The sequence below is a fragment of the Lepisosteus oculatus genome, chromosome 15, assembly GCF_040954835.1.
Source record: "Lepisosteus oculatus isolate fLepOcu1 chromosome 15, fLepOcu1.hap2, whole genome shotgun sequence".
In the NCBI taxonomy this organism is placed as follows: Eukaryota; Metazoa; Chordata; class Actinopteri; order Semionotiformes; family Lepisosteidae; genus Lepisosteus; species Lepisosteus oculatus.
This window is the reverse complement of record NC_090710.1, coordinates 31271323-31297938: the sequence shown is the minus strand read 5'-3', so window position 1 is coordinate 31297938 and position 26616 is coordinate 31271323. Positions and strand designations below refer to the sequence as shown.

Here is a 26616-nt window from a genome sequence, read left to right as displayed (position 1 = left end):
AAAGCCAACGGAGAAGGGGGGACACATAAAAGAAGACAGGAGATATTTATTTATTTACAGCACTTTACAGAGAAACACAGACATGTTCACTATGCCTCTGCACAGGGTATTTACAAGAATTTCTAGTTTCAAGGGCCCCTCAAACTCCAGTGTCGGCAGAACCTGGAAACAGAATGAACTTCTGCGGAGCAAAGAGAGGGCACCTGTTTCTTATAAAACAAAAGATTCAACTCAGGAAGGAGTTACTAATGAGTTCATTACTCCTTAAAAAAAGGGATATTAAGCAAATTGGAACCTTCCAAACAATGTACTACTAAACATGTGGAAGATTTTCTTTAACATGGTGAAGATCATAAATAGGAAATCAGTATTAATATCATTGGTATAATCAATACCACAAGAATACAGTCCCTTACCTAAAACCTACAGTTGGTCTTTTCAGTGCTCAGATTATTTACAGTGTAAGTGTTCTTTTCTGATCAACTTAAGTGCAACTCTGTTATTAATTACAGTACATCAATCTGTTATTGCCCTGTTTCTCATTGTGGTATCTTCTAGATTTTTTGTCTTTCTCTCTTTACTACTGAAATTTCTGAATATTATTTGAATAATGAGACCTAAAGTCTCAAACACTTGAATGAGCAAAGGTGAAGACATGTTTTTGTGTTTTTGTACATATTACAGTAAAACACAAAGGAAAACTCAATGGAAATCATCTGAAACTCTGGTTTCTCTGAGTTAATTTAGAAAATGTCTTCCCACACAGAAACTTGCACAATATGTTTGGGGTTTCTCAACTGAACCAGCATTAAAAAACCACACTCTATACCCTGAGTGACCTATTTTCAAGACTAAGAAGCATGATTTTAAAGATCATTTACATCACCTTGCAAAATACTGATGGTATACTCTACATTGTTGAAATCAGCTAAATGCATCCACGTCCACACTTTAGTTGTTGCACTAGCAAGCTCACATTTTCTCCCATAATACCCTTTAAAGGAATAGTTTCCATTAGCTGAATTTCCCCTTTTCAGTTTCTCACTGGTTTTGTCTTATTATGGTGTTCTGTGTGGTTCTCTTCTTGGGGATTTTTGGCACATATCTTTATTTTAATTACTGATTTCCTATCCTTTTTCAAAAGGGCAAAAAACATGCATTATAAGGACCTTCAAGTATTTCCCTGTAAAAGTCCAACTTCAATTAAAAGGGGAACTGCAGTAACAATTTCTCAGACTAGTTATTAAATTTTGGAAACTATATAAATTCATTGACAGTATAAAATTTCGAATTAAGCACACAATTGTGAACTTTGTGAAAGAACTATGAGTTGACTCAAACTTGCATTCGACTTCCCATGTATTGCAAAGTGATGCAGCCCTTCCTGCTCACTAATCACTGTAATGACTAAAGCCGATGTCACACTACAGGACTCGACAAGACTTTTGGTCGGAGAGCGTGTCAGATTTAACGACTGCAGTTGCTGAATCTCGCTGCCTTTGCTGTCCTAGAGGGCGTCAAACCACACGACTAGGAATCGCAGGGGGTGACTCATTGCATGACTCCCTCACGACTTTTCATCACGGTTCCAAATCTCGTATTGTGCCGCGAAAGAACCGCGAGGTCGCCTCATTTTGGCAGCAGACTGACTTGGAGCAATAAGAGGAGGAGCACCGCACGCGAGCCAACACACAGCAAACACGAAATATCGAACAGACATCTGCGCGGGCTCCAGAGTTCGACCAGCCTCTCCTCCATCTGCACGGTCCAAAACACTCGCTTTCCTTCCTTCCTTGCAGCCACACTGTACTTCCGGCTGAGCGCTCACTGGCTGTTGACTGTCACAGACACAAGAGCCCCCTCCCACGACTCGCGACCCGCTACAAGAAAATCAAACCAGCTTGATATTATCGTAGCGGGTCGCGGAGAGTCCTAGGGGCTGTTAAGAGCGCTATGACTGAGTCGCTGGGGGGTGTCACGCTACACAACCGACGGTCACGGGCGCGAGCTGCAACTCTCTGCAACTCGCTGTGATTTTCTTGCGATGATGTAAATGAAGGCTACGGCTGACAATCCTAGGAAACGTCGTGTAGTGTGCCCGCATAATGTAATGTGATGTAGAGTACGAGCGAATAAGTACAGGTTGTGCAGCACCCTGTTTGATGTAACACGGTCACTTCAGAAACAAGTCTGTGATCCTAAAGATTTAACAGTATGGTCTTCTCTGTACAGGATGGGCTGTGCTTCACTGGCATGTGGTACCGTACCTGCTTCCAAAATCTTGCAAACGGGGAAAATGATATGTTGGAGCTACCACCTTTCCATCTTATGGCCCCCTGTTTCTGCTTTAAATACCTAATAGATTCAGGAAAGTCTGAATAATTCTTGACGTCCTCTAACTCGATCAGAATGGCCTGCACAGTCCCCTCGATCAGGGCACTGTGCATGCCAGATTGCTGCTCGAAGTACACGTTGCTGTCTGTGTCCCCAAAGGTGGTGGATGTGTAAATGATAATGAGTCTTCTGCTCTTCTTTATGTTCTCGGTAACATCTACCACAGCTGTTAAAAAATAAAAACAAAGGCACGTACGTAGATTAGATCTAAAAATTTGATTTGATATTTGGTTTTTTTTTTAATTGGTTTAGCATCACTGATTATCTTTTTGTAGAAATGTTTTTGACATCACTACTTAGGGCTACGAACCCTACAACCGCACGAGGGGAAAATGTGGAAGTATAGTACAGTATGTGTCTTGCCCAACACATCCACCTTTCTATCTCACTCTAGGATAAGTCCCTTTGCCTGCTGGAGCCAGAGCCACGCCTGTTTTCAAATGTTATTTTCTGATGATTTTAGCACTATAGTGGTAAAACTCCCTCCCTCTCACGCACGTTATCATTCTTCACAATTCAAGAAGGAACCGCAGTCTCATTTCGTTTTACCTTTGAAACTTTTCTGCCATAACACTCGGTTCTTTCCATGTGCTAGACTGGGTACCAGCACAATGGGAAACTTTCATTTCGGCTTTCAATGGCAACAGCAGCTCAAAGCAGGGAGAAACACTTCAGCAAGATCAGAAGCAAAAGGACTTTGCAGAATCGGATAACTCTCTTTTTAGAAAAACCAATAAAAAAGCCTACCTTCACCAGGCAAACCATCCCTTCCAAATATGAAGAGTTTATATCCACATTGTCTCTCCAGAACATGGGGCAGAGCTTGCAGAGTAAATGTTTCTGCACTGGTGGAGGTAGTCGAGTTGTAGAGTTTTGGGTAGATGATGTAAGCATCATAAACCTTTCCATCAGAGTCTAGACAAAACAAAGAGCATCAGATTTCAGGCATCAGCTTTGATCGCAGGTATGAAGTGTATCCTAATCGAGCAGTACACCGGCTACACAACAACTGTCATTAGATCTGATTGAATTACAGAATCGTGATATAACCAACCACTGGGCCATTTCTCTATGAGTATATTTACAAATGTGCAAATCAAGACTCTGACAGACTCAGAATTTGTTACCCTCAGGCCTTGATGTCAGTCATTCATTTCACCCTGCGACTGGAGGAATCGCTTCAATCAATTTCGGAAACTGTTCACTCTCGGCTCAGCGCACAGGTAAAAGCCCGTCAGCTACACGACTGGGGGAAACGAGCGCCGCGCACGCCTTGGTCGGCGCCGCTTGTGAACCACATGAGAAACGGAGAACCGCCTCAAGGCCCGTGTGTGAGCTCCACGGCGTCTTGCAGAAGAGCTGCCCCGCAGTGGGGCGTGAGGCGGGAGTGTCTCGGAAGCGCATATTTGCAAACAGCGCCCTCTAGCCAAGCCTGCAGACTGGCCCCGGGGGGGGTTCAGCGCTAGAATCGCAGTGGGTCGCTTCACCTGAACGCTCCCATATTAACTACGAGCCCCGATACATTCACGCCAATCCAGAGCTTGAGGCGGCTCTCGCATACGACGCTGCGAGTTGTAAGGGACCGAGCAAACCGAGAATGTACTGTTCCTGCACGGTCGGTCGGTCAGTCAGTTGAGCTTTGCCACCGTGTGAATCCTGGTCACTCTACAGCAAAGACATGACCAGGCTTGCGCTGACACGCTGCACACACGCACACACACACACACACGTCTTCGCAGTCTGAACCACTCGGGAGACACCTTTCCGTCACTCGCCCTGTTGTTGGGCACCAATGAGATAAGGCGTGCCTGTACCTGTTTGTCTGTAAAGATGATGAAAGGATCCTCTAAACCAGAGAACGATGTCCATCTTGAAGATCTTGTAGGTAACGACAATAATTACAAGGACAAAAGTAAGCGCGGTGAGTGTACATCCAATGCGCACGATTAAGCTGAGATCTACAAATAAAAAAAAGACAAAAAATGTGTTCAGTTGGACCATCAGTTAAAGGTCCGCGCTTCTTAAAAGGTCGTTCTCAAGGGTCCAGTTAATATTTTTTTTTTTGTCAGGAAGGTGATGTTCAGATGTTCAGAAAGTTTTCAATTAGCAGAGAGTTATAAATAACACGATTCCCCTTAACATAAATATGTCTTTCATTAGGAAGCAGACATTTTACATTGGTGTTTACAAGACATACTGTAGGTCATGTAAGATTGACCATACCTTTAAATACTACATTACTAAATACTAAACAAATACTAAAAAAACACGGGTCTACTTTTAATCTAGTAACATTGCTTCTTCCTTTTACTGTGTAAATCCCCTGAACTAAAACATTAGAAATCCGAAAAAGCGATGCAAGCGCGCCACCTACTGTTCAGGAAAGATTATTAAATTAGCGGAGACTTCAGTCTATCCTGGTGTCCTCGCCCAAAAATCAGAATACGGTTTTCTCAAACTGAATCTTGTTCTAGTAAAATTATATTAACCTATCAGATAATTTAGTAATTATATACTGGAGGGTGTTATTAAACGGAACTCATAATAACGTTAATTTAATAAAATAAACTGCAAGGTTAAATGAGAATGGTGAAGAAGCTCTCTCCAGTTACATGCGTTGTGTTTTTCTGGACATTGAGAGATAAAGTCCTGATGTAGTTCAAGCAGGGAGCTGCGTCAGCATGCGTAGGCTGCAAAGGAACAAGTAAAGGTTTATTCCCTGCTGGAGAGAGAAGAAATTCGGGAGCAGCATCTCGACACCCGGTCTTTACCATGAGGCTGTAAGACGAAGGAAGCCGCCGCAGATCCTTTCGCGCTCACGACGTAACAGGTGAAGTTTCTGTTCAGATCCTCTTCCTTCACCTCGGAAAACATCAGGGGGGTCTGGATGAGGGCGCCGCCCTTCACCTGCGTTTCACTGCAAAAACCGCAGAGACGGAGTTCAGGTCACCTCTCCGGTTCGAAGAACCCCCAAAAAAAGTTCGTAGTGAAACTTGAATGCACTCATCCCTCTCTGTACGAACGTGGCTGGTTCCAACATTTCCGTTTCGTAAGAATCATTCAGTGTAAAAGCGACACTAAACTACCACCGAAACATCAAAGTCTCAGTTTAATCTCAAGCATTCCTAACTGGAAGCAAACAAGTTGGGTTTCGGTACTTTTCTGATGTTTTTCAATGGTCTGCCATCCATAATGGCAAAGTATATGTTTTCAACAGGTCGAATTGACCAATACTTGTTTTTTTTATGCATGCTGTTGTGTTTAAATGCATTACGAAGCATCAACTAGAGAATTAAGGTCTCCACGATCCCCTTAGTACACAAAAACCTCACATACGACAGGAGCCAATTGAAATTCTAAACTATACGATTATTAGGTCACTTAAAAGTACTGTGCACTCAAAAACAGAATACCCCCCCCCCCCCCAAAAAAAAAAAAACTGTAAAGAAACCGCCTAGCTGTCTGGTGGACACAGTGTGCATTCGTAGCAATCTCAACAAACCATCCCACTGTATTAAGTAAATGTGTGAAACAACATTATTTTTGACAAATTATGCATGCTATATATATATAATATATTGCATATAATATAGTTATATAATTCTGCTCCATGGCTAGTAAAATACCCCTTCAATTCCTGTAAAGACAGCTCAGACAACAGAAGCCGAGAGGAGCGAAAATAAAAACGGAAGAACACGTATTAGCGTCTAACACAAAATAGGGACGAGCCGTAGTGTACAGTATATGGTTTGTATCGCTCATTTTAGCGCGTACTCGCGAGTCAACTATGCGTTTAAAGACCAGGGAGGGTGCTGCTTTAAGGCATGTGTTGTCTGACGCAGTTCGTGACCTTTTGTTTTGACTACTTTTAGACTTGCGGTCGCCTCCTCAAACGGGCCACCTCGGACGCTCCTGCGGCGCTGAAAGATCGATCTCATTTCAGCACCAGGTAGCAGAAAATTACAGAGTTCAGCTCTGAAGCGCTCGCATAGTACGGGCTTTACAAGGTGTGGATGCTGCACACTGGTGGTGGTGGAGGGGATCCCCATTACCTGTAAAGCGCTTTGAGTGGAGTGTCCAGAAAAGCGCTATATAAGTGTAAGCAATTATTATTATTATTATTATTATTTGAAAGAGGCACAAGGTGTATGAATCAAGTGCCATGTCTCTTTTGTTGTTGTCGTTGCGTGTTAACATTCACCGGTCCGCGGGAACACTGAATGAAAAGCCGCCACTCAACTCTCGTCAGATCTTTTCAGAAACAGACGGTACACACTTCTGCCGCCCTTGAAAGACGCGAGCCGAGCTGTCTTCGGGAATCAGACTTTGGTCGTCTATCCACAGCACGTCGGCGGAGTGTTTCCCCTTTCCTCCCAGGAACACCGTGCAGTTCGTGCTGAAGGCGGACCCTGCAAGACCGCGGCGAACGCGTTTTTGCACATGCAGCGATAAAAGAAGATAACACACCAAAGTGATCACATTGTACTTCCCACCCCCCCAATAACACCTTCTTTTGTAGCAGCTCTTGTGCAATTAGGTTCCCCGTATTTGTCAGCAGGTTTAATCTCTTTTCGGTTTTGAATATCACTCGAGTAGTCCCATGCAGAACCAAGTCACACTTGCGTCTGACGTTATTATGGATCAGAAAAGTGCCCTCATTTCAAAATGATACGGGGGGAGCCCCAATGTATAACTTGTAACAGTTATAACATTTTATTTAAGGGTTTTTTGTAACACCTGGCCTTTCTTCAGTAGACTGAGTAATGTCATATGCGCAGTTTCATTACGGCAGCACCGGGTGCTGCTTCAGCCAGCACCTTCATTGTTATATCGATCCTGTTGATGAACGATGCACAGTAAGAACTGTCCGCGATGGTGGACAGGAGTTCAGGCTTACAAAATACTACACAATACTTACCCACAGCAACTCCAACCGTGTTATTTATAGGATAAGTCACTTTCGGTCGCAAATGCCACTCCTCTGTAAATAAATAAGGCAGAGATTAAATGGCAGATCTAGAAGCCTCAGAGAAAGGAGATATGATCTACGCTATGTTTTAAAATGTGTTAAATACCAGCATGCTTACCGATGATATCGGGGTCTATAGTTCTTGATGCTGTGTATGTCGTCCCATTCAAGCTAAATGTTATTCGGCAGGTGTAGTTGCCTTTGTCTGCTGAAGAGACGTTTTGTATGAAAAGCTTATTGCTGTCGTACGTGTATTTGTCTCCTTCCACGAGGTGTACACAATCCTGCAAGGGAAAGAAAGGTTATGCTGTCTCAGTGACTTGTTTGAGATTGGTACCAGAAGACTCAGGGCTGTTTGTCTACAATGTTCCTACAGTCTGTCCACTTCCCTGTGAGGTTTTGACAGCACTTTTACAGTATGTAGGGTTTCTATAGTCTACAATGTTCTGTAGATTTTCTACAGGCTTCACACCGCTCTGTAGAGTTTCTACAGTGGGGGGAATCACAGCCAGAGATGTGTACACACTGTTCCACCTGTGACAGTGGAAGGAATCTTCCCCCGTTCACCACGAGGGGGCGCCTAACACCCCCGAGGCGGCCCTCTAAACTGCCGCGTGAGGATGTCTCTCATCAGCACCACCTGAGTTTCTAATTAAGAGCCCCTCTATTGCATTCTCACGCGACTCCCATTCCTTAGACCCACGCCATTGACTCCACAGCTGTGGTGCACTTTCATCTCTAAAAAAATATTTTTTTTCTCAGTTTTTCTCTCAAGCCTTATTGCTCGTGCTAGCTCACCTCGGTAAAGAACCATAAGTTTTGAGCGACTACACACCTCTACCTCCTCTCTAGATATCGATCCTCTAGCCTGTGACAAGGCAGTCCGAAGCCCCACACTGTTACAAAATAACATCAGCATCTTAACACGTATGAGCATGTTTTTGTCTTAAAATGTATAACTTAAGAAACCTCAGTAGCACTCTTCATAATGCTGTGTTTCGTAAAACTTGGTTGCTCCCCAGCGCAACATTAAAGGATGAAGATATTAATTAATTGCCCCCTTAAGGATAATACTTTCTCTTCAAAACAGACAGGCACAGGAAATAAACCCGGAAAGTTAACACTTTCACAAGACTTTCAGAATGTGTCAAACTTGCATAAGATTCCTTCACAGGAGACAATAGAATGAAACGAAGACCCGCCTTGAACAAATGTTATTCTGGTTACAGCTACAAAGGTTATATTTGTGTTCTTGGACCCTTCTGATAAGAATCTGGGAGCATTCTCTTGTGCCAGAGTACTTTGACAAAACATAGCAGGGGAGATGTCTGCATCTTAAAGGCCTATTCTCACCATCTCAGGTAGAGTAAACCCAAAGAAACTCTCCTCCTCCTTTTCTCTTTAGTTTTTAAGAGGACTGTCTTCTCGATGCATTGGTTTTTGAAAGCATGAGTGTTGTCCGCCCGGAAGAATGGCATTATACGGTATTTCATTGCTAGGATCTGTGATCTTATCAACTTTTGTCTGATTCTCTTTTTTTTTTCTCCTTTCCCCGCAAGGTTTCCTGGTCCCAGTCAGATAGTGGCATCACTCAGGCTTGAGGCCGTGATAGGACGTCCTGGGAGCTCGGCCAGTTGCTTCGCTGGGCAAGTATCTCTGCTGGCTGATTTCCTGGCACCAGCAAACGGCTGTCTGAGCTGCGATCTCTCTTGCAGCAGCAGTTTCCTGTGACCCTCGGTACCACACCGCTACAGTGGTTATCATCCCGTTATTCCTCAAGACTGCCGTTTAAACCAGCTTCTCCCCTCAGTCCCTGCTCCCACCCTGTGTGGTCCTGAGCCTCGCTTGCTCCAGAGTTTGGCTGTCATGTTTTTCTCCTGGTTGTTTGTGTTGGTGTTTCCCAGACTCTGAGCTGTGCCTAGATAGGGTCGACAATACATCTGCCACAGGATCCCCCACCCAGGCATCACAGCATGAACATGAAGGAATGTGAAGGATAAGAGTTGGCAGTCCTGGACACAAGCACAATATAGCCAGCAGCTCCATCACCCTGCAGCTCCCAGCTCCCAGCTCCCCGCTGGCCGCCCACTGGAGCTCAGCAGTGTGAGCCTGGTCAGCACCTGGATAAGAGACTCCTAGGAAATCTAAGATTGCTGCTGGAAGAGGTGTTAGAGGGACCAGACGGGGGCGCTCACCCTGCGGTCTGTGTGGGTCCTAATGCCCCAGTATAGTGAAGGGGGCACCGTACTGTAAAAAGACACCATCCTTCGGATGAAATGTAAAACTGAGATCCTGACTCTGTGTGGTCATTAAGAATACCAGGCCGTTTCTCGAAAAGAGTAGGGGTGTTACTGTTTGGCATCCTTGCCAAAAGTTCCCATTGGCCTTTACCAATCACATCTATCTCTGATCTGGCTTCATCACTCTGTTCTCTTCCCCACTGAGAGCTGGTGTGTGGGGAGTATACTGGCGCACTCTGGGCTACACACTGTCTGATGGGTGGTGGTGGAGGGGATCCCCTTTACCTGTAAAGCGCTTTGAGTGGAGTGTCCAGAAAAGCGCTATATAAGTGAAAGGAATTATTATTAATATACTTGAATACACTCTTGCGCTTTCATTCTGGATTATTAATGCTAATGAAAATGTATTACATTTAATGCAATGTAGCCTTTAAGCTGTTCAACAGTTTATCAAGGTGTGTTGTAACCTGCAAGCACCACTCAATTTCTCTATATTCCAAAAGTGATGTAAAATTGTAACCTTGTGTAATTTCAGGATTTCCCTTTAATGGGTGTTTCTTTGACTTTCTCATTCATTACAAACCTGTAAAGCAAGATTAAGCAGAGCACTTACCTTATACCACAAAAACTCATAGTCTGTCTCTTCGTTCATAAAGATATTTGTTTCAGGACAGCTAAGAACCCCGTTTGCTAATGCAGAGAGCTTCTGCCCAGACTTGGCGATATTATTGCAGTCACCTTTCTTTGTTTCATTTACTATCAGAAATGTAGCTTGTTTTTTGCACCATTCAGGGGTTCTGAGAAAACAAACAGATACGTTATTGATTAGGACAGATACACACTAACTGTACAGGTAATGTCCAGCCAGGCAAGATGCACATCATTTCAATACCACAAGAGGGCAAGAAGAGGCAGCACTAGAAAGACATCTATCACAATGAGTGGCTTTGAACAGGAAAAGTCTTGCCAGTTTGCAAATCCCCGTTAACTGTAATGTAGAATCTCAAGCATTACAACCCCCTCACCTCCAGCCCTAAGTGTACAATACAGTATATGTTTTATTATTATTATGAAATGATGCATGTATATAGCACTGCTCCGTATTCACATATAGAAGGTATTGTAAACACAAGTTTACCTGAGAATGCACACGTAGTGGCCTGTGTCTGCTAGAACAGAAGGCAGAAACCAGAGTCGAATTCCCTGTGCTCGGATTCTGCCCCCCTCCCCAGAGAACTCCTGCCGGGTCTCATTTTTATACCATGAGATAGTATACGTAGTGTTGTGGCCATTGGCCAGATGCTGTAAGGAACATTTCAGCATCACAGGCTCTTCCTTCAAGCTGTAGTACCTCTCAAAGTCCACGAAATAATCAGTGCAGTTCTCTGTGCAGAGAGAAATACAGCTGGAGTGAGTCAGCAAGCATACAGCTGGGAGTGTAATATTTACAGTAGATTGCAGGACTCTCGTCCTCAGGGGACAGTGGAGTTACATGACTGATCCCACAGGCAGCAGCCCCAGCTATAACGTTATTCCATTTACTCAGACAAAACAAACAACAGCAACAACAACAACAACAACAACAGTGCTGTCAGCATAACCATTGATGGTTAACGGACTAAAGCGATATTACCTGGACATTTGATGTAGCATGCTTGTGTCTTTGGAATCTGACCACATGAAGGAATGCTTGTTTTATTTACTGTCGATTTTTTAAAAAAATCAGACTTTAGAAAATAAACAGCTGGTCACAAAAGTTCTAGTTGGGGTCAGCTAGTGACTTGCAGAGGAGCACCATGATACTGAACAAGCAGTGGAGGTGCATTGGAATCTGGAATTCAGAATAAAAAGGCATTTTGTACCTACCTTCACTTATGAAAGGGTGGACATACAAGCATGAGGCAAGCAGGGCGAACAGCAACAGAAGACCCATAACTGAACCTGCCAACAATACAGGAGAATTACAACAGAGCCGGACTGAGTGGGACAGCAGATCAGAGGAGCCAGAAGGGCAGATGTTCGCTCTGCCTAGCTCTGAATGAGAGGAATACTTGAATGGCGCGACACTAGATGCTTTTGCAGTTTGTGGGTGGATCTCTCACAGACAGTGTGACTGTGGTGAACAACTGTCATAAAAAAGGCCGTTTCCAAAGGGGAGCTGTAAATAGTACGAAGAGGCAATGCCATCTTATCCCTTTGGCACAGACAGCTACAGCCTACTGTAGAGACAGCAGCTCTATCCGTGCAAAAGGGATAAGATGGCAGAGTGAGCATGCTGAGTGAATCTTCTCTTCAGAAGATGTTGTGAGTGGTCTCTGAAACAGCTCACGACTGGGATATCGGTGTGAACTGGGCTTTGTTGTTCGGGGAGTAAACTGCCCAGGACAATTGGATTCCACCCTGTATTAATCAGCACACCAGAAAACATCGACATACAGTAAGTAGGGTTTACACGCACATATCCCACAATCAACAAGAATCCAATTCAGTTCTCAATACTGTATTCATCCCCGGGAAGAACAGTTTAAGAAAACTACCTACTGTATGATTTACTAATTAACTACCAAAACTCTTATTAGAATTATTATAATTTCTGCCAGATTAAATGGAAAAAAAGAATCAGTCAGTAAGTAAATTAATAACTGGATAACCTTAGTTGATGGAAGTTAGTTGAGCAGACTTTTTTCACTACAGCTCCGACACGTGATTTCTGGGCTCCACTGTTATTGCGTTCACATACACAATATACAGTATACATATTTTTTTTAATGATATAGTAACGATTGAGCGATGTTGTTGAATGTTGTTTTGTATTATGGTGTTGTACTGATGTTGTGTTGTGTTGTATTATGGCTGTATATGTTACAATACATGTTTATGAGCTGCTGATGTGCAGAACAAGTTCTCTTTGGCAATGAAAGGTCAATTCAATTCTATTCCATTCAATTTGATCCGTATTTAATTTGTATTTTATGTCCACAAAGCTCTCTGAAAAAGAATAAGGAATACATCTGAATATTTTGTTACGGTATATTCGTCATGTTCTTGTGTTGTATATGTTATACTATATGTTCATGAGCTGTTGACGTGCAAGACAAATTCTCTTTGGAAAATTAAGGCTAATTCAATTCCATTCAATTTAAGGTGTAATTCTCAGTTTACGTCCAGGAAGTCCTCTGTGAAAGAATGAGGAATACATCGGAACATGCTGCTCTGTTCATCGGAAGCTTTGCCGTTCCCTGGTTGAAATGCAGAAGACGGCTCCAGTGGGGTGCGTCTGGCCTGGGGTACACCATGTCAGCGTGCGACACACTGAGGTCTTTCCATCTCTCATCAGCCAGTTCCTGCCATCACAACACCAAGAAAAAAACCTGCCACAGCTCTAGAGCACAGAGCTAAGAAACAATATCCACTGTACCTTCCGAGCTCCCGAGGGCTATAAAAAGCCTCATGTGTCTTGTTCGATCTCAGAAGAAGTATCAACGTTCACGCTCCTGTCCGAGGTGACTGCCGGCCAGCTGCTCCCGAATGGGGTCACGGAGTTACCCAAGAAAATCCGATCGGGAACGAGCCACTGCAAGGAACGCTGCCACCCCGGCCTCACGGAGCTCTGACACACTGAGCTGGCAGGACTCCCCCGCAGGGCTGAGCAAAGTCCAGGGACAGTCTCTCGCATGTACAGTAAATCACAGATACCCCCGAGAGAGAGAGGCCTCCACTGCAAGACTGCGACTGCACAACTCTCTCCCACTTCGGCTTCAAGCCAAAGACTAAAATAAGAAGTATGGAAATGCGTAGCATTTACCAGTGACAAAAAGAACGAGGCCACTTCAGATATCAGGTTTCAGCTCAACACCTTAATCACAGTTATTAAAAAAGTAGGCTGGAAGTGTCATCTCTGGGTTGTTTGTTGGAACGCTGTCTTTAAAGCCTTTCAATATTCTCGTGTGAATTGAATTGTTACAGATTTCCAGTCAACTATTTAAATCTATAAGTTTCCCTGAAATCTGCGTATTTTTAGGCATGAACTTAAAACTGTAACCAAGCTCTATTATTAGTTCAGTTAAGGGCTGAATTAATCAATCTCAAGATCAGATGGAAAAAAACACCAAAACATTTTTGAGTTTTTATTTTAAGTTTTTAAAGAGTCTCTTAACCACTTTTAGCGCAGGATTAACCTCAGGCACAGTTCTCTGATGACACCTCTTCACTCATAGCTGACAATAACCCGGTTATCGATGCCACTGGCAAAATTTATCCCAAACAAAGCCATTGGCCTCTCCCCCCTTCCAGCCATTTTCCATCAGTGGATTATTTCATCAACCAAATTCATCAATCAAGCTCCTGAGGCCCCTTCCATACCCAGGAAACAGGTCTGTCCTCACCCTAGGACAAGTTCAGGTGCTCCAATCTCTCTGCAGCAGAGACAATATTGTCATCAAACCAGCGGACAACGGTGGTGCTGTTGTGGTGTAGGAAAAAGACCTATATATCAACGAAGCCTCCAGACAACTTCCTAACATTTATTACTAACGAACCCCCTATAGTCCTCTTCCACAGGATTCTACTACTAACTACCAATAGGAAGTGGTATCCACCATCTCTCTTCTCCTCAGCAATAAGGAATTTAAGCTTCTCATCGTTGAACATCCTCAGGTATCTTAATTTGACCTCCTTCCGAAAAATCTACAAATCCAACACCCCAAGACACCCTGTCGTCTCAGTATGCAGCCGTCCCTTCACTCACATATCAGCCTTTCTCAAAAACGATAAGAAACCACTGGTCAAAGGGCTTCCTTCATTCCCCACAATTATTCTTGCAGCCCTCAAGCACATGCCGGCCAAACACACAGTTTCCTGACCTCCCCATCATCTCATATCGCTGACCACTTAATCTGCACAACCGTCTTGCTCACAGATCCCCTGACCGCCCTCAGCAATCATCCCCACCAGGCACTTTCCCCCCACGGCATCACCTGTAAGGACGGTATATATCCGATAAAACAAGCATTCAAGGCCCCTCTGGACAGTTCTGTGTCACCCAGAGGACATCGTGTATTTCCAGCGACCTCATGTTTCTGCACCTCATGCAGAAAATGCCTGGCCACTCACATTGGTGAGACAGGAAGGAGACTAGCAGACCGTTTCAGGGAACATGTCAGGGCTGCGAGGATCCAAGTTCTCTCCAAACCCATAGGTCCCCATTTCTCCTCTAATGGCCACCATCTTTCTGATATCTCCGGGTCTTACAGGGGTTTCGGGACTCCTATTGCAGAAGGACATCCAAAACCACAACCGTCCTTAAACTTGGATCACATCTTCCCCTTCCTCTCAACCACAGACTAATCTCCTTCTAAATCCTCTCCATTCATTTCCAGATTTAGCCCTTTCATACCCTCTTCCAATTCCCCCTTAGTTTGGACACTCATTCTCACCTGCTACACACCCAATCTCTTCTGCTCCCCGCCCATTCTCGCTTCCTGTTTTGTTCTCCTATGCCTTATTTCTGTGCACTTTCCCTCTCTCCTCCACACTTGAAGGAGGCTCTACAGAGGAAATGCTGTGTTACTTTCCCCTTGCTTCAGCATTGGATGAACCTTCCTACCCCTTCCTTGCAGCCCATGAAGGTTGATGCCGCTCCCAACTTAAGTCTGTTAAAATGCATTATGTTAATACAAGTCTCACAAAACCTCTTGCAAGACTTATCAACCTCTAACATCAGATTAGTTCACCACAAGTCAAGAGGAGTGAGTGTGTTTGCCTGTATGAATGTATTCAATAGCCACAAAGCCAAAAAAAAGCTGCTTCTTGGGTTTCGCTGTTCACTCCCATATACAACCACATAATTTATCTTGCATTCAGGCAGCTCTGAGACCAACACATTTATTTAAGCCCTTTCTTGGTCAGGTCAGTCTACTTGTTACTGTTTTTGCAAATATTGATATTGTATTGATGCCTTCTTATTTAATGTTTTCAGTCTTGGGGTGATAATATGCGTGCTCACATACTGTACAATCCATATATGCCTGTAAGTATGAACCAGGTATCATCGGGCAGAAACGCCATTTGTGTTTTTACAAAAGACAAAGGATTGTACTCTACAAGGATAACAACATAATAACAGTTACAAATGGGAATTATGCCCGTTGGCCCTAATAGCCTACTTGGTCTTTAGTAGCCAGTTGACCCCATGGTCTCTCATTGAAAGATGCCAGGGTATCGGCTTCAACCACACGGCTGGGCAGCTTGTTCCACTCCCACAACGATCTGGGCCACGAAGAGCTTCCTGTTCTCAGTTTTAAATACACTTCCTCGAAGTTTCCACTGGTGCGTTCTGAAGAAGTCCACGGGCTTGATTTTGTCAAAAACTTTGAGGATTTTGAACGCTTGATTCCGAAGTTTTGTTTAGGTTTTATTTTATTCTGTGTCGCTGTCTTTAGTGGGTATGTACAGAAATGGCACTGTGTACAGATGTTGTGAGGTGCAACATATTTCATACACTCAATTGTGATGTAAGCTATTTTTATTAACATGTGTTATACAGTAAGTAATTATGTATTATTATTTATTATTAGTGAAAGGTAGGACTGAGTGATTAGCTTGCACTAGCTGCAATCAGGGTTTTTTTGAATACTGAAAAAACCATAATGCAATAACTCATTATGGAAAAATATATAGAAATTACTAAGAAGATTGGACGTGTTGTTCTTGACAAAAATGTAACAATGAGTAACAATGAAAAGCTAACTTTACTCAGAAGAGATGCCAGAGATGAGCGAAGCTAAACGTAGACATGTGGGAGCCCCACAGGGAGGCTGCAGTACATACAATACGCAGGAAGGTAAATATTTACTTTTGTTAATATTTGTGTGCCAGGAAAGGATCAGGATGTCCTCCGTTTATGTACTCACGAACGATGTGCAACATATTCTGCTAGCAGGCAGTGTGCTGGTGCAACCCAGAGGACATCGTGCTATACTTGGTACTAATATATCACAAGACACCATCATCGTCTGTATACAGTACTAGTTGTTGCTGACCAACTGGAGATACTGACTGCAAATGGCTTCTGTTTATGGCCACAGACCCTGAAAAGATCACTGTGAACACAGTGATTGGTTGGAACACAGCTCCGAAATCACCTCTTCTCTGTTTTTTTTTTAAATTGCTGAGGTAGCTACTGCAAATTCTGGCAGCGACTAAAGGTTTTAAAGAAACAGATGCAGACAGGAGATCATCCTCATTCTGCCTGAAAGTTTTTTTTAAACTACTTTTTCAAGAAATTATCAACTCATCCATGATTGCCTAACTTATTTTGGTATTATAATAGCACGGATTTCTTACATTATTTTTATGCTTTCCTGTTACAGTCTATGACACACAATGTTTCCTGTCAGAAAATTGTTTTACTATTAGAATCAACCACAACAAGCGTGGGTCAGCCTTGGCTTAAATCACTGATTCACTGTGTGCCTCATTAATCACTTTTCATTTCACAGTCTTGGCAGAGCCAAGATCCCCTGACAACTCTCAGGGGGTGGTTTTATAATCTTTAATACTCACAGCTCTGTGTCAATGTACGTTTTGGGTCCCAAGTTATTTTTTAATACAAACTGCGAAATTAAAAATGTCAAAGTTCAGTTTTACTTTGTGCAGGTGTTTTAGATGATAGAAAACAGGAGGGGGAACTACCTGATTAAAGGCTTAAATGAAATCAGTGTGATACAACATTCCTGAGCCCCCACTGCTGCACAATGCTCCCACAGAGAGATTTGGCAGTGGAATATTTTGGAATCTTACTGTCTATTTACTGGAATCAGCGTCACAAAGATAAGCTTTTTGCGGCTCCTTACATTTCTAGACAGCCACAAAGAAATCTGAATCAACATCCAGCACATTAAAAGCTTGCGTAAAAATCAGGAAGCTAACCAATGGCCTTTCAAAGTGAATACTTGGAAATTTGAGCAATGTACAATGTTGGTATCACAATTTGATTACTCTGCATTTGTTGAACTTAAACTTTACACCTGAGACGTTAGGTTCCTGATGCATGACACCACTGCCTCACAGAACCCGACACAGCAACTCCTGGGCAATTGTCCCAGAACGGCAACAATAAAATGAAGCAACTGGATAAAATTGGAAAAGCAAGAGGAAGCACTTTTCATCCCATTCTGAAAATCCCAGGAAACCGGAAAACAAAGCTGGGAGTGAAATCCTCATCCTGAACCCTTATACTGTAAATGTTGATTAGTCTGTGGACAGAATAATACAGCGGGTTCACTCTCTTGAATTATATTCCTGTGTAATACTAAGATTTTGGCTGGATATTAATGGGAAGTGTTTTGTTGCCAAACTTGGTCTGTGCAAGTACTGTACTCACTGATTCCCTGAACTCTTGCAATGATAGTGATCAAGAACAGATGACTTTCACATAGAAACCTTGCTTCCTGTACATTGTCATCCCTTTTGGTGTTTTATCTTTGTATCTTAAACACCAAGTACCAGTATAATTGGTGTTCATATTCCTTTCTGTACTTTTATCTGGTTAGATTTAAAATGCGTTTTAGAAGCAAAGGCAACACTAATCTTACAGTATGTATCCAATGTTTCGAGATCTATACGAACAAAACATCTCAATGTGCACGTTAGATGCACTTTAGAGCACTGAAATTTGTGGACAAAGTCTGTGGTTGGGTTTTGGAAAAACAGATTACAAATGACTCTCAGGCTGTCTAACCCAACTCAACCCCTGTATCTGATTAAAACAGCCCCCACACCTTTTAATATCTGGAAACTTAAAAAACATAAAGAGTTCACATGGAACTAATAGACCTCACTGTGTTCAGCAAGGGGAAATCATGAACTATTAAAATAACTATTGGTTATAACACAGCAGCCCGGGCTAGCTCCCAAGAACAACTCTGCCTGGGACTGACTGGACTGACAACAGAACATTCATTTCCCACGATTCAGGACTCAAATATATTTTTAAACCCTTCCTGAATGCAATTGATTGCAATCCTGTAATAGCCAAGATCTCACGCAATTACATCAGGGCACAGTATATTCTTTAAGTGTCAAAGCTCTTTTACAAACGTACAGTATGGCTTCAACGATAGCAGCATTATGGAACAGTATGAGCTTAGGGTGGACAAAATAATACAACAGCTTCACCCTCTTGAATTATTTTCCTGTGTAACACTAAGGTTTTAATGTTAGGACAGTATTCTTGTTTTATTTTGCATTAGGTAATCTATGCGGCAGGACCTACCCAAGCAAAACAAATATTGATTCCTGGAGAGTAATTAAAAACGTTCTGTTCTCCACAGCTTGTTCAACATTGGCTGAAGTTTCCCTGCAGCCAATTGAGATAGTCTGTGTAGATGCACCCCAAGTTAATAGCCCTGCATAGTAATCCACAGTTCAAAATAGAGTGAGAAACCAAAGAACCGACACAGTATGTAACACCGATGCCAAGACTTGTCCTTAAAGAGCACAAATGCATAGTAGAAAAAAGGAAACAGTTTATACCGTAGATCATTCAAAGATAGTACTTACAAAAAAACACATTCTGACTCAAGCCACCCTCTGAACCAGTGAGTTATTTAAAAAAAAAACAAGAGAAAAATCCAACCCTGAAGTGTGATCTTCAGATTCACAGCTGGGCATCCAGAGCTCTGAAAGGAAATACAACGTAGATACAAAAGACGTTTCCTGTTTATACTTCAGCATCAGCATTTGACAAGCTGCCCCAGGCTTCCTAACCTCATTACATTCCACTGCTTTTATTGACCAAGAACCGCAAAAACCTCAACTTATCAGGGTTAATCCAGCAGATGAACAAGAAACACATATGCAAAGGTGGGAGAGGGTTTCAGTGTGAAATTTCATACCCACTTTAGACGCAGGATCTATGAATGCGAGCCAAGCCAAACGCAGGTATTGGCTCTGGAAGAAGTGGCAATTCTCTCGGCGCAGTTCCAGGGCACTGACATGACAGTGTGGAGAAACGCATGTGCAGCACATGTATGCATGAGCTCACGGGTTCAAAACACAGTTTCGTCTTCAAGTCTGGCGTGCAGCTGGGGGTGGGGGACTTAGGGGAAGAAAAAAACCCCACGGCATCTACACTTGCCCTTGAAGTCACACGTTGAGTCAAAACAGCTACCAGCAGCCTCACCTCAGGGATGAGCTGAGTCCCTCAGAGCCCGCTGCCTGAGGTGGATGGTTATTTCTCCTTCTGCACGGGGAAAACCTTTGCTCTTTGAATTATTTGGTGCAAAGGCTAGGTTCTTTCTGACATTATTTAGAAGTGCAGGAGTTAATAAAACATTCTCTTTTGTGTAAAGTGTAATGGGAAAAAGCCCTCAAGCGGTCTCTCAGGTTTCAATCTAGTTTAAGGGATGGAGAATTACTCAGGATAATGTGATAATTAGTGATCTTTTCTACTGTATATGAAATGGTTTTAATATTCAAACTTGATTCAAACTATTTCAGTATAAATATTCAAACCCAAGAGTTTTCTTGTCTTCCTGATCAGCTCTTTGAGTACAAATGTGAGATGACCTTGAAACCCGAGGTCCACATTTTCTGAATATACTGTATTTAATTAAGCAGGCGTGTTAGTTCATCACTCTGCAGGAGCTGCCATGCATGCTTCCATCAGGTGGCAAACATGCTGCAGACAGTTAAGAGTCTCAACCTGTTGGAGAGTTAACGGGTTTGAATCACCGTGTTAATAGAACAATTTAGGTTAAAGCTGTCAAACCTTCGTAGTTGCCTTTAAACCTTGAGAACACTTCACACCATTTTAAAAGTTCTGTGTTTTGGGGGGAAAGATGTACGGTATTAATTGTTATGTCTGTTCACTTAAACATGGGCATCCGGAGCTTCTAGAGTGTCTGCACACAGTATCTTCCCAGACCGCACACTAACTACTGATGCGCAGGCAAGAGGAGTCAAGGACAACAAGCACCAACGCCTGGAGGGGCTTCGGAGCTGTCAGATGGGCGAACTGCACCCCACTTACTGTGACACTGAGGATCTCCGCAAAAGTAAAGAGTCGCAAATTACAACTGTCAGGGATGCAAAGGGAGCAGAAGACTTTTCCATATCTTCGTCATTATTCCACAGTAAGATTCGCAGCAGGGGTAAAGACGATGCCTAAACTGCCTTTGCCAAGAGGATGTGGAGGGAGGACTGAAGGACAAAATGAGCAACCTTGCCCACTGTTATTCCAAACAGAAGTCAAACAATTTTCACCAGCAGAAGCAGCGAGATCTGTGTCCTTTAGTGCAACGTGCAACACAAGGAATGATGGGGAAATGGTGACTTTTTTTTCCCATCATGACCCCGACCTAATAATGTCTCAGAGTGTCTGGTCTGTTTTCCCCTTTTCACATCATTCAGGTGACTTGGAGACGTAACATACTGTAGTACGAAAGAGTCTTTCTGGTGGAGTCCCACTGACATACTGTAGGTGTTCTTCTGGGCAGACAAAATAGGAAGTTTTACTTAATCAACGGAAGGATGATTAAGAAAACTGGGTAACCTTTAGAGATTCTGTAACAAAAGGGGATAAAGTAACAATGAACCAAATTAGTCAGGAAGGTCTCTGATTAATCAGACGGCACCTCCTGTCTCATCTTTTTTTTTTTAACGATTTAAAACATTTCAGAACCGGATGGGTAAGACCGCTTTTACCCTGTCCTGATGATCAGACATCATACTCACAGAAAGAAAGCTATATGAGGTAGAGGGCACAGATCAACGGTGCCCAGTGTTGGGCAGTCCGTGTGTTGACACATTTCCTCGGCCTCTTCGAAGACAAAATGTAAGAACTTGTCCAACGGGTCACAATCAACTTGCTGAACTTGGCCATTAAGAGGTGAGTATGCAGATACTATGGCCTCACAGGACCAGGACTGAACACCTCCACTGTATGTTAATGGAAACACAGCGTGTCCGTTGTTAGTTCAAACCCAGGAAGCCATGAGCACTGACAGAATCTATCAGAGAAGCTGCACACAGACCAGGGGGATCTTCCTCGACTCCATCCCTGAGCAAGCTGCAGATCGCTAGGTGAATGACACTGCATGGCGATGGCCGACACAGACACATGCTGCCATCCAGCCTGTCCCATAAGCGCACGACAGCCTTACTTCCAGCGGTGCAGAACGCCCATTCACTCACGCTGGTGCCAGACTGGGACAGCAAGTTCTGGGAACGCTTGCTGTGTGAGAGGGGGCACTGTCCCGTGGAGATATTAAAGGATCATGCTTCAGCTGGAGCACACATTTCAAAATGTGGTAAACATGGCCAACAGCATGACCGAGGTTCGTGAGAAAAGACGTTTCACCAATATCCAGGGGACTGCGGTCCATATTGTTGTAAAAACAGTTCTCACACAGCCACTGCTTGTCTCCTGCTATTGCATATTTATCTGTCTCGCTTGCACACACCTGGGCTGTGGCACTATCACAGAATAGAAATCTGTGGGGCAGAACAAAGTTTGTAATAGTAGAAGATTTCATGTATTTAAAATCAACTCAAGGGTTATAATACGACGACAAATTATTAAAAAGGAACACACAAAATGAACACCAGCATGCAACAACTCATTTATTCCTTATTTAGTACACAGGCAATCTTATCTGAAGGTTTTGCGCTGCAGAATTCTGTCTCTTAGAGGTTGTTTTTTATTTTTGTCTTTTCCCGTCAGCCCTCTGCATGTTTCTGCTCGCTCGTTCTCCAACACATACTGTACGACACTGAGCTCAGCATTCCATTTTTCCTTTATTCTTTCGGAACAGCGCCCCGAAATGACCATAACTGTTATCTTCCATTTCAAGCATGAATTCCATTCCAGATTTCACAATTAGGGTCATTATCCTGCTGGAATTTACATTTCTGTCCCTCAAGTCTTCTAGCACTGCAAGCTAACCTGTGACTGAGAGAGTAAGCCTGCCACCAAGCAACCTACATCATCAACACTGAGGCCCACACAACAACACATACTGTACTGCCGCTTTCTCAGTGGAAACAGAAATCTGTTCTGAAATCGTCTGACAGGAAAAAGATAGTCCAAAAAAATCCAAAGGTTTCTTTATTTTTTAACTATTTGGAGAAAAAATCAAATCATTTTACTTCGGATTTTGACCGGATACTGTTTTCTGCCAAAAGAAATTCATGTGGTCACTGTCCGGCTTAATTGCTCACTGGAGCATTTCTTAACCACCATCTCTCAATTGTCATGTCAAATCTCTTGCTGTAACTTAAGGCGGGTGTTTTGGGGCTCCTCAAACTATTCCTCTTTCACCTTCTAGAGAGATCTTCTTGGCTCTTGGCTGAATAGTTCCTATTCTCCTGTGTTTGTTATAAATGGCCCTGTGCTGTTTCTCAGTAAAACATACATGTCTTATTTCTTGTTTCTTTGTATCACTGCCATTTTGAGACTGTTGCTTTCCCCTTTGGTTTTAATAGTTTTCATGTATTTCCAGTTTGTTTTTCAGTCCTTTTTTTAATTATTTATTTTCTTATTGTGCAATAATCATCAACGTATGGTTTTCAGGCATGACAAATGTTAATGATTAGAAAATATGAAATAGCTTGTTCAGAATACTTTGCATTTGACACATGCCTGGTAACAACTTGTTGCAATTGTTTTATTGCAAAGCTGAATCTCATTTGTACAGTATGTCTGATTAGAACAAAACAGAAACTGATTAAACCACTTTCACCAAAGAATTCTTCAGTTTATCTTTTAATTTGTCAACTTTTTGCTCTGTCCCCAACTACACATTAGTCTGAGAACCTCACAGGAATAAGAAGGGAAGATACAGATTATGAGAACAAATAAACTAAATTTTATTTTTGGGGCCAGTCTTCATTCACCTTTAAGTTTTTATAATGGCTAATAATCAAAAGTGAATATGTGAAAGTGAATCAGTCATAGTATACTGTATTATGTGCCTCTGGCACGCTGCAAGTAAATACAATTTTCATTAAATAGAGAAGTGCACACGTTTCCTTAGCATTCTTCAATAGGGTTAGTTTCACATGTATGGACTTATACAGCATGTACCCACCCCATGAATCATCACACCTGTGCTGCTTATGGTGAATCAGGTATGCTGTACTGTACCTTCTTGAAAAAAGAACTAAACATTTTTTTTCTATCGAAATAAGCTTGGTAATGAAATTATAAACTGCACTGTTTCCAGGAAACACAAACATGCCAACCGCAACATGCCACAGCAGTTCTTCGTTAAACAATCCAGCCTATTTAGTTAAAAAACGTAAAACAACCAAATCGATGGTTACCTCTCGATTCTCCTCCCCCGGTCTTCCTTCAGACCTTCCCCTCGGCTGGCAAACTGCACCCCTCCTCATCTGCAAGCGACATTTCAGGATAAAAGAGGACGGATTGAAAAGCGTGTCGGCCCCCCCGTTTTCTGCCTCGACCAAGTAGTAGTAGTAGTAGTATTAATAATAATAATAATAATAATAATAATAATAATAATAATAATAATAAGCGGACACAGTCTGTAAAAGCCCCCTCCTGTCCGGCACATTCCGCCTCCCTCCCCACCACCAGTACTGGTGCAACGCTCACAACTGGACCTGGAGGACTGGTATGAACCGATTCAAAACGGTCGCCAGTTCGCTTCAATCATCACCAGTATATTGTAAACTGCCTTGGCATTTTTGCGGTCATAACCTGGCCCCTCACTGGGTTTTGAAACGCGGTGACCTGGTTACCAGTAGATACCAGTTTAACCTTTTGGGTTTTTTTTTTGCATGAAACGCACTGCAAGATTCTTTTAAACGAATAAAATCGCATTTGAGCAAACTACGAGAACAGCTACAGTAGCTCTCTTAAAGTTGATTTTGACACAGGATAACTGCATTTAACTGGGGACGGTCTGATTCTACCAAGCGAGAAAATAATGATGCTCATGAGTTCATTTTTCACTACCCGAGACATTTTGTGACGGCAGATTTCTAAGGCAAGTCATAAAGAGACAAAGTCACCAAGAAGTGTTAATCTTTCATCTGCGGGACTTGTGACAGATGATCGCGTTAACCCGCCTCGTCTCGAAGAGTCAAAAGGAAAACTTTGTTTAAAGTGAAATGTCTACCCTGTTTCCTCTTCATCCACGTTTTTCCAGTTTCGTACAAGAAGCCAGACTGCGATCCAAGGTGAAAGACTAATTCCTGACTCGGTACTCCTGTCCTGGACAGATTGCAATGGGTTTTTTTAAGAGCAGCCTAAAATTTGTTATCCCTCTGTAGCTAAATGTTACTTCGGTAGTATGTTGAACACGTGTGATACTAATCCAAACTGAAGAAGAAGAAGAAAAAACAGCTTCGATCCATGAAGTGTTAGTTCAGGATCGCACTACAGGCTACAGTACACATAATAATATGAAGAATTAAATGAAAAAAATAAGTTTGACAGTAGTGTATGCGACACAGTAACGCAGAAGACCCGATATTAAAGTTTTCGATTCCACATATCAAGCATATCAATGTAAGAGTTCATGTCTTTGCCGAAGAAGGAACAATTCGCCTCCGGGTCTTTTTAGTTTAAAACCATTGCTTAAAACTTTCCCACGGACACGTTCCCTGCCATTTCGCACAAACATTTGATCTACTGTAAAATAGAATTTAACATAAAGGAGAAACTATAAAAAAGTCAGATGTACCTGCCTAACTAGACGTCTTTGCCTCGTTAGTTCCAGAGAGCAGCCGAGCCATAACTGTGACTGTTATGAGGATAAGTATTCCGCAATTTCCTTGACAAATATTGTGCAATTTGCAGGTTTACAAAGTCAGGGAGACACTGTACGCATGCACCATGAAGTGCCCGGGGCCGTGTCTCTTATCGGATTTAGCTAGGAGCTAGTCAAAACCATGAATTTCCTGCTAGGGTTGCTTTTCAAGATTCAAAACAAAAAAAAAGGTAAACCCTTTTTATAAGTGTAGATGTTCTGTGCTCTGTTCTTGTTTTCTTTATTCGTGGGACTTGGGGGAAATAAAAGGCGTTATGGTACTTTGTACTGTATGCTTCCTGAGAAACCTCTATCGCCATTTAAAAAAATCACATCCAGCTGCAAATGTGCCTTTTTGGATTGAGATATATATATATATGTGTGTGTGTGTGCAGTCCTTAACCATTCAACGTTTCTTGTAAAACGCCTAGTCTTCATTTTTTTAAGGAGCCATGATCAGAAGAAAGCATTTCAGCGGAGTGAGAGTCAGCCGCAGCCCGGACTCGGTCCGGAGAGCTGGGCGAAGAGGGCGGGATTAGGGGTGAACGGGAGCCCACTCAGAGCACAGACACGCAAGCACGTTTTTGTTTAACTCTAGGCTGCCTGTCATTGGAATAATGCGGGAGAAAACTGGAACACCATGAGAAAACACAGGCACACACGGGTAGAGCTTGCACAGTACATACAGGAGACACACTAGTCTCGCATTGTAACGTTCAAAATATACCGTGTAAGACGTGAACTCTGCTCCAATGCGACTATTAATCCAAATCCATTTAATATGCAACACAAAAGCTTTTGTTAACTGGAAGACAAGTGAGGTGCTCATTGCTAATGTGGGTACTAACGAAAGTGGAAATCACATTCAAGTTTCTACAAACTCCGCACCTCACGTCTCATTTTTTTTCCTTGTTCTTACACAACAGCCACGGGACACGCTAGCACACTGACTTCTGTGGCCGCAGAGTGATTACTGGTAACCTTTCCAGAGCTCTTGCACTATGTTGGAACGCTGACTCAGCGGAATTCTTGTATTGTGATATTAGGCCTTGTGTTCTCTTTTCATACAGTCAATGACAACACTGTTGGTTTGACCTCCTGCTGAAACTTTGCAAAATTTAAGGAATGTGCAATATAATAAGATAAGATCACTTTATTGGCCATATACAATTTCATGTATTAGCAATCTGTCTTTTCTCATACCCCAGCTTGCTCTCCATGAGACACACAGACAGGG

General features: G+C 42.7%; 1 protein-coding gene across 4 annotated transcripts; it reads right to left on the bottom strand.

Moving 5' to 3' along the window:
* Positions 1-20: 20 nt before the first annotated feature.
* Positions 21-25411, bottom strand: LOC102698856 (interleukin-1 receptor type 1-like). 4 transcript variants are annotated; one of them, XM_069179142.1, is made up of 12 exons: positions 25318-25411; positions 23929-23997; positions 11470-11544; positions 10742-10988; positions 10217-10400; positions 7482-7647; positions 7313-7375; positions 6671-6803; positions 5166-5311; positions 4209-4352; positions 3142-3309; positions 21-2560 (listed from the first exon to the last, which is right to left on the bottom strand). In XM_069179142.1, the coding sequence occupies exons 3-12, from the start codon at positions 11534-11536 to the stop codon at positions 2199-2201; spliced, it is 1680 nt and encodes a 559-aa protein (XP_069035243.1). In that variant the 5' UTR covers positions 11537-11544; positions 23929-23997; positions 25318-25411; the 3' UTR covers positions 21-2198. The 4 variants fall into 4 exon arrangements, with proteins under 4 accessions (XP_069035243.1, XP_069035242.1, XP_069035244.1 ...); XM_069179141.1 differs by having other exon boundaries at positions 25314-25409; XM_069179143.1 differs by lacking the exons at positions 23929-23997; positions 25318-25411 and adding an exon at positions 19165-20088.
* Positions 25412-26616: the final 1205 nt, after the last annotated feature.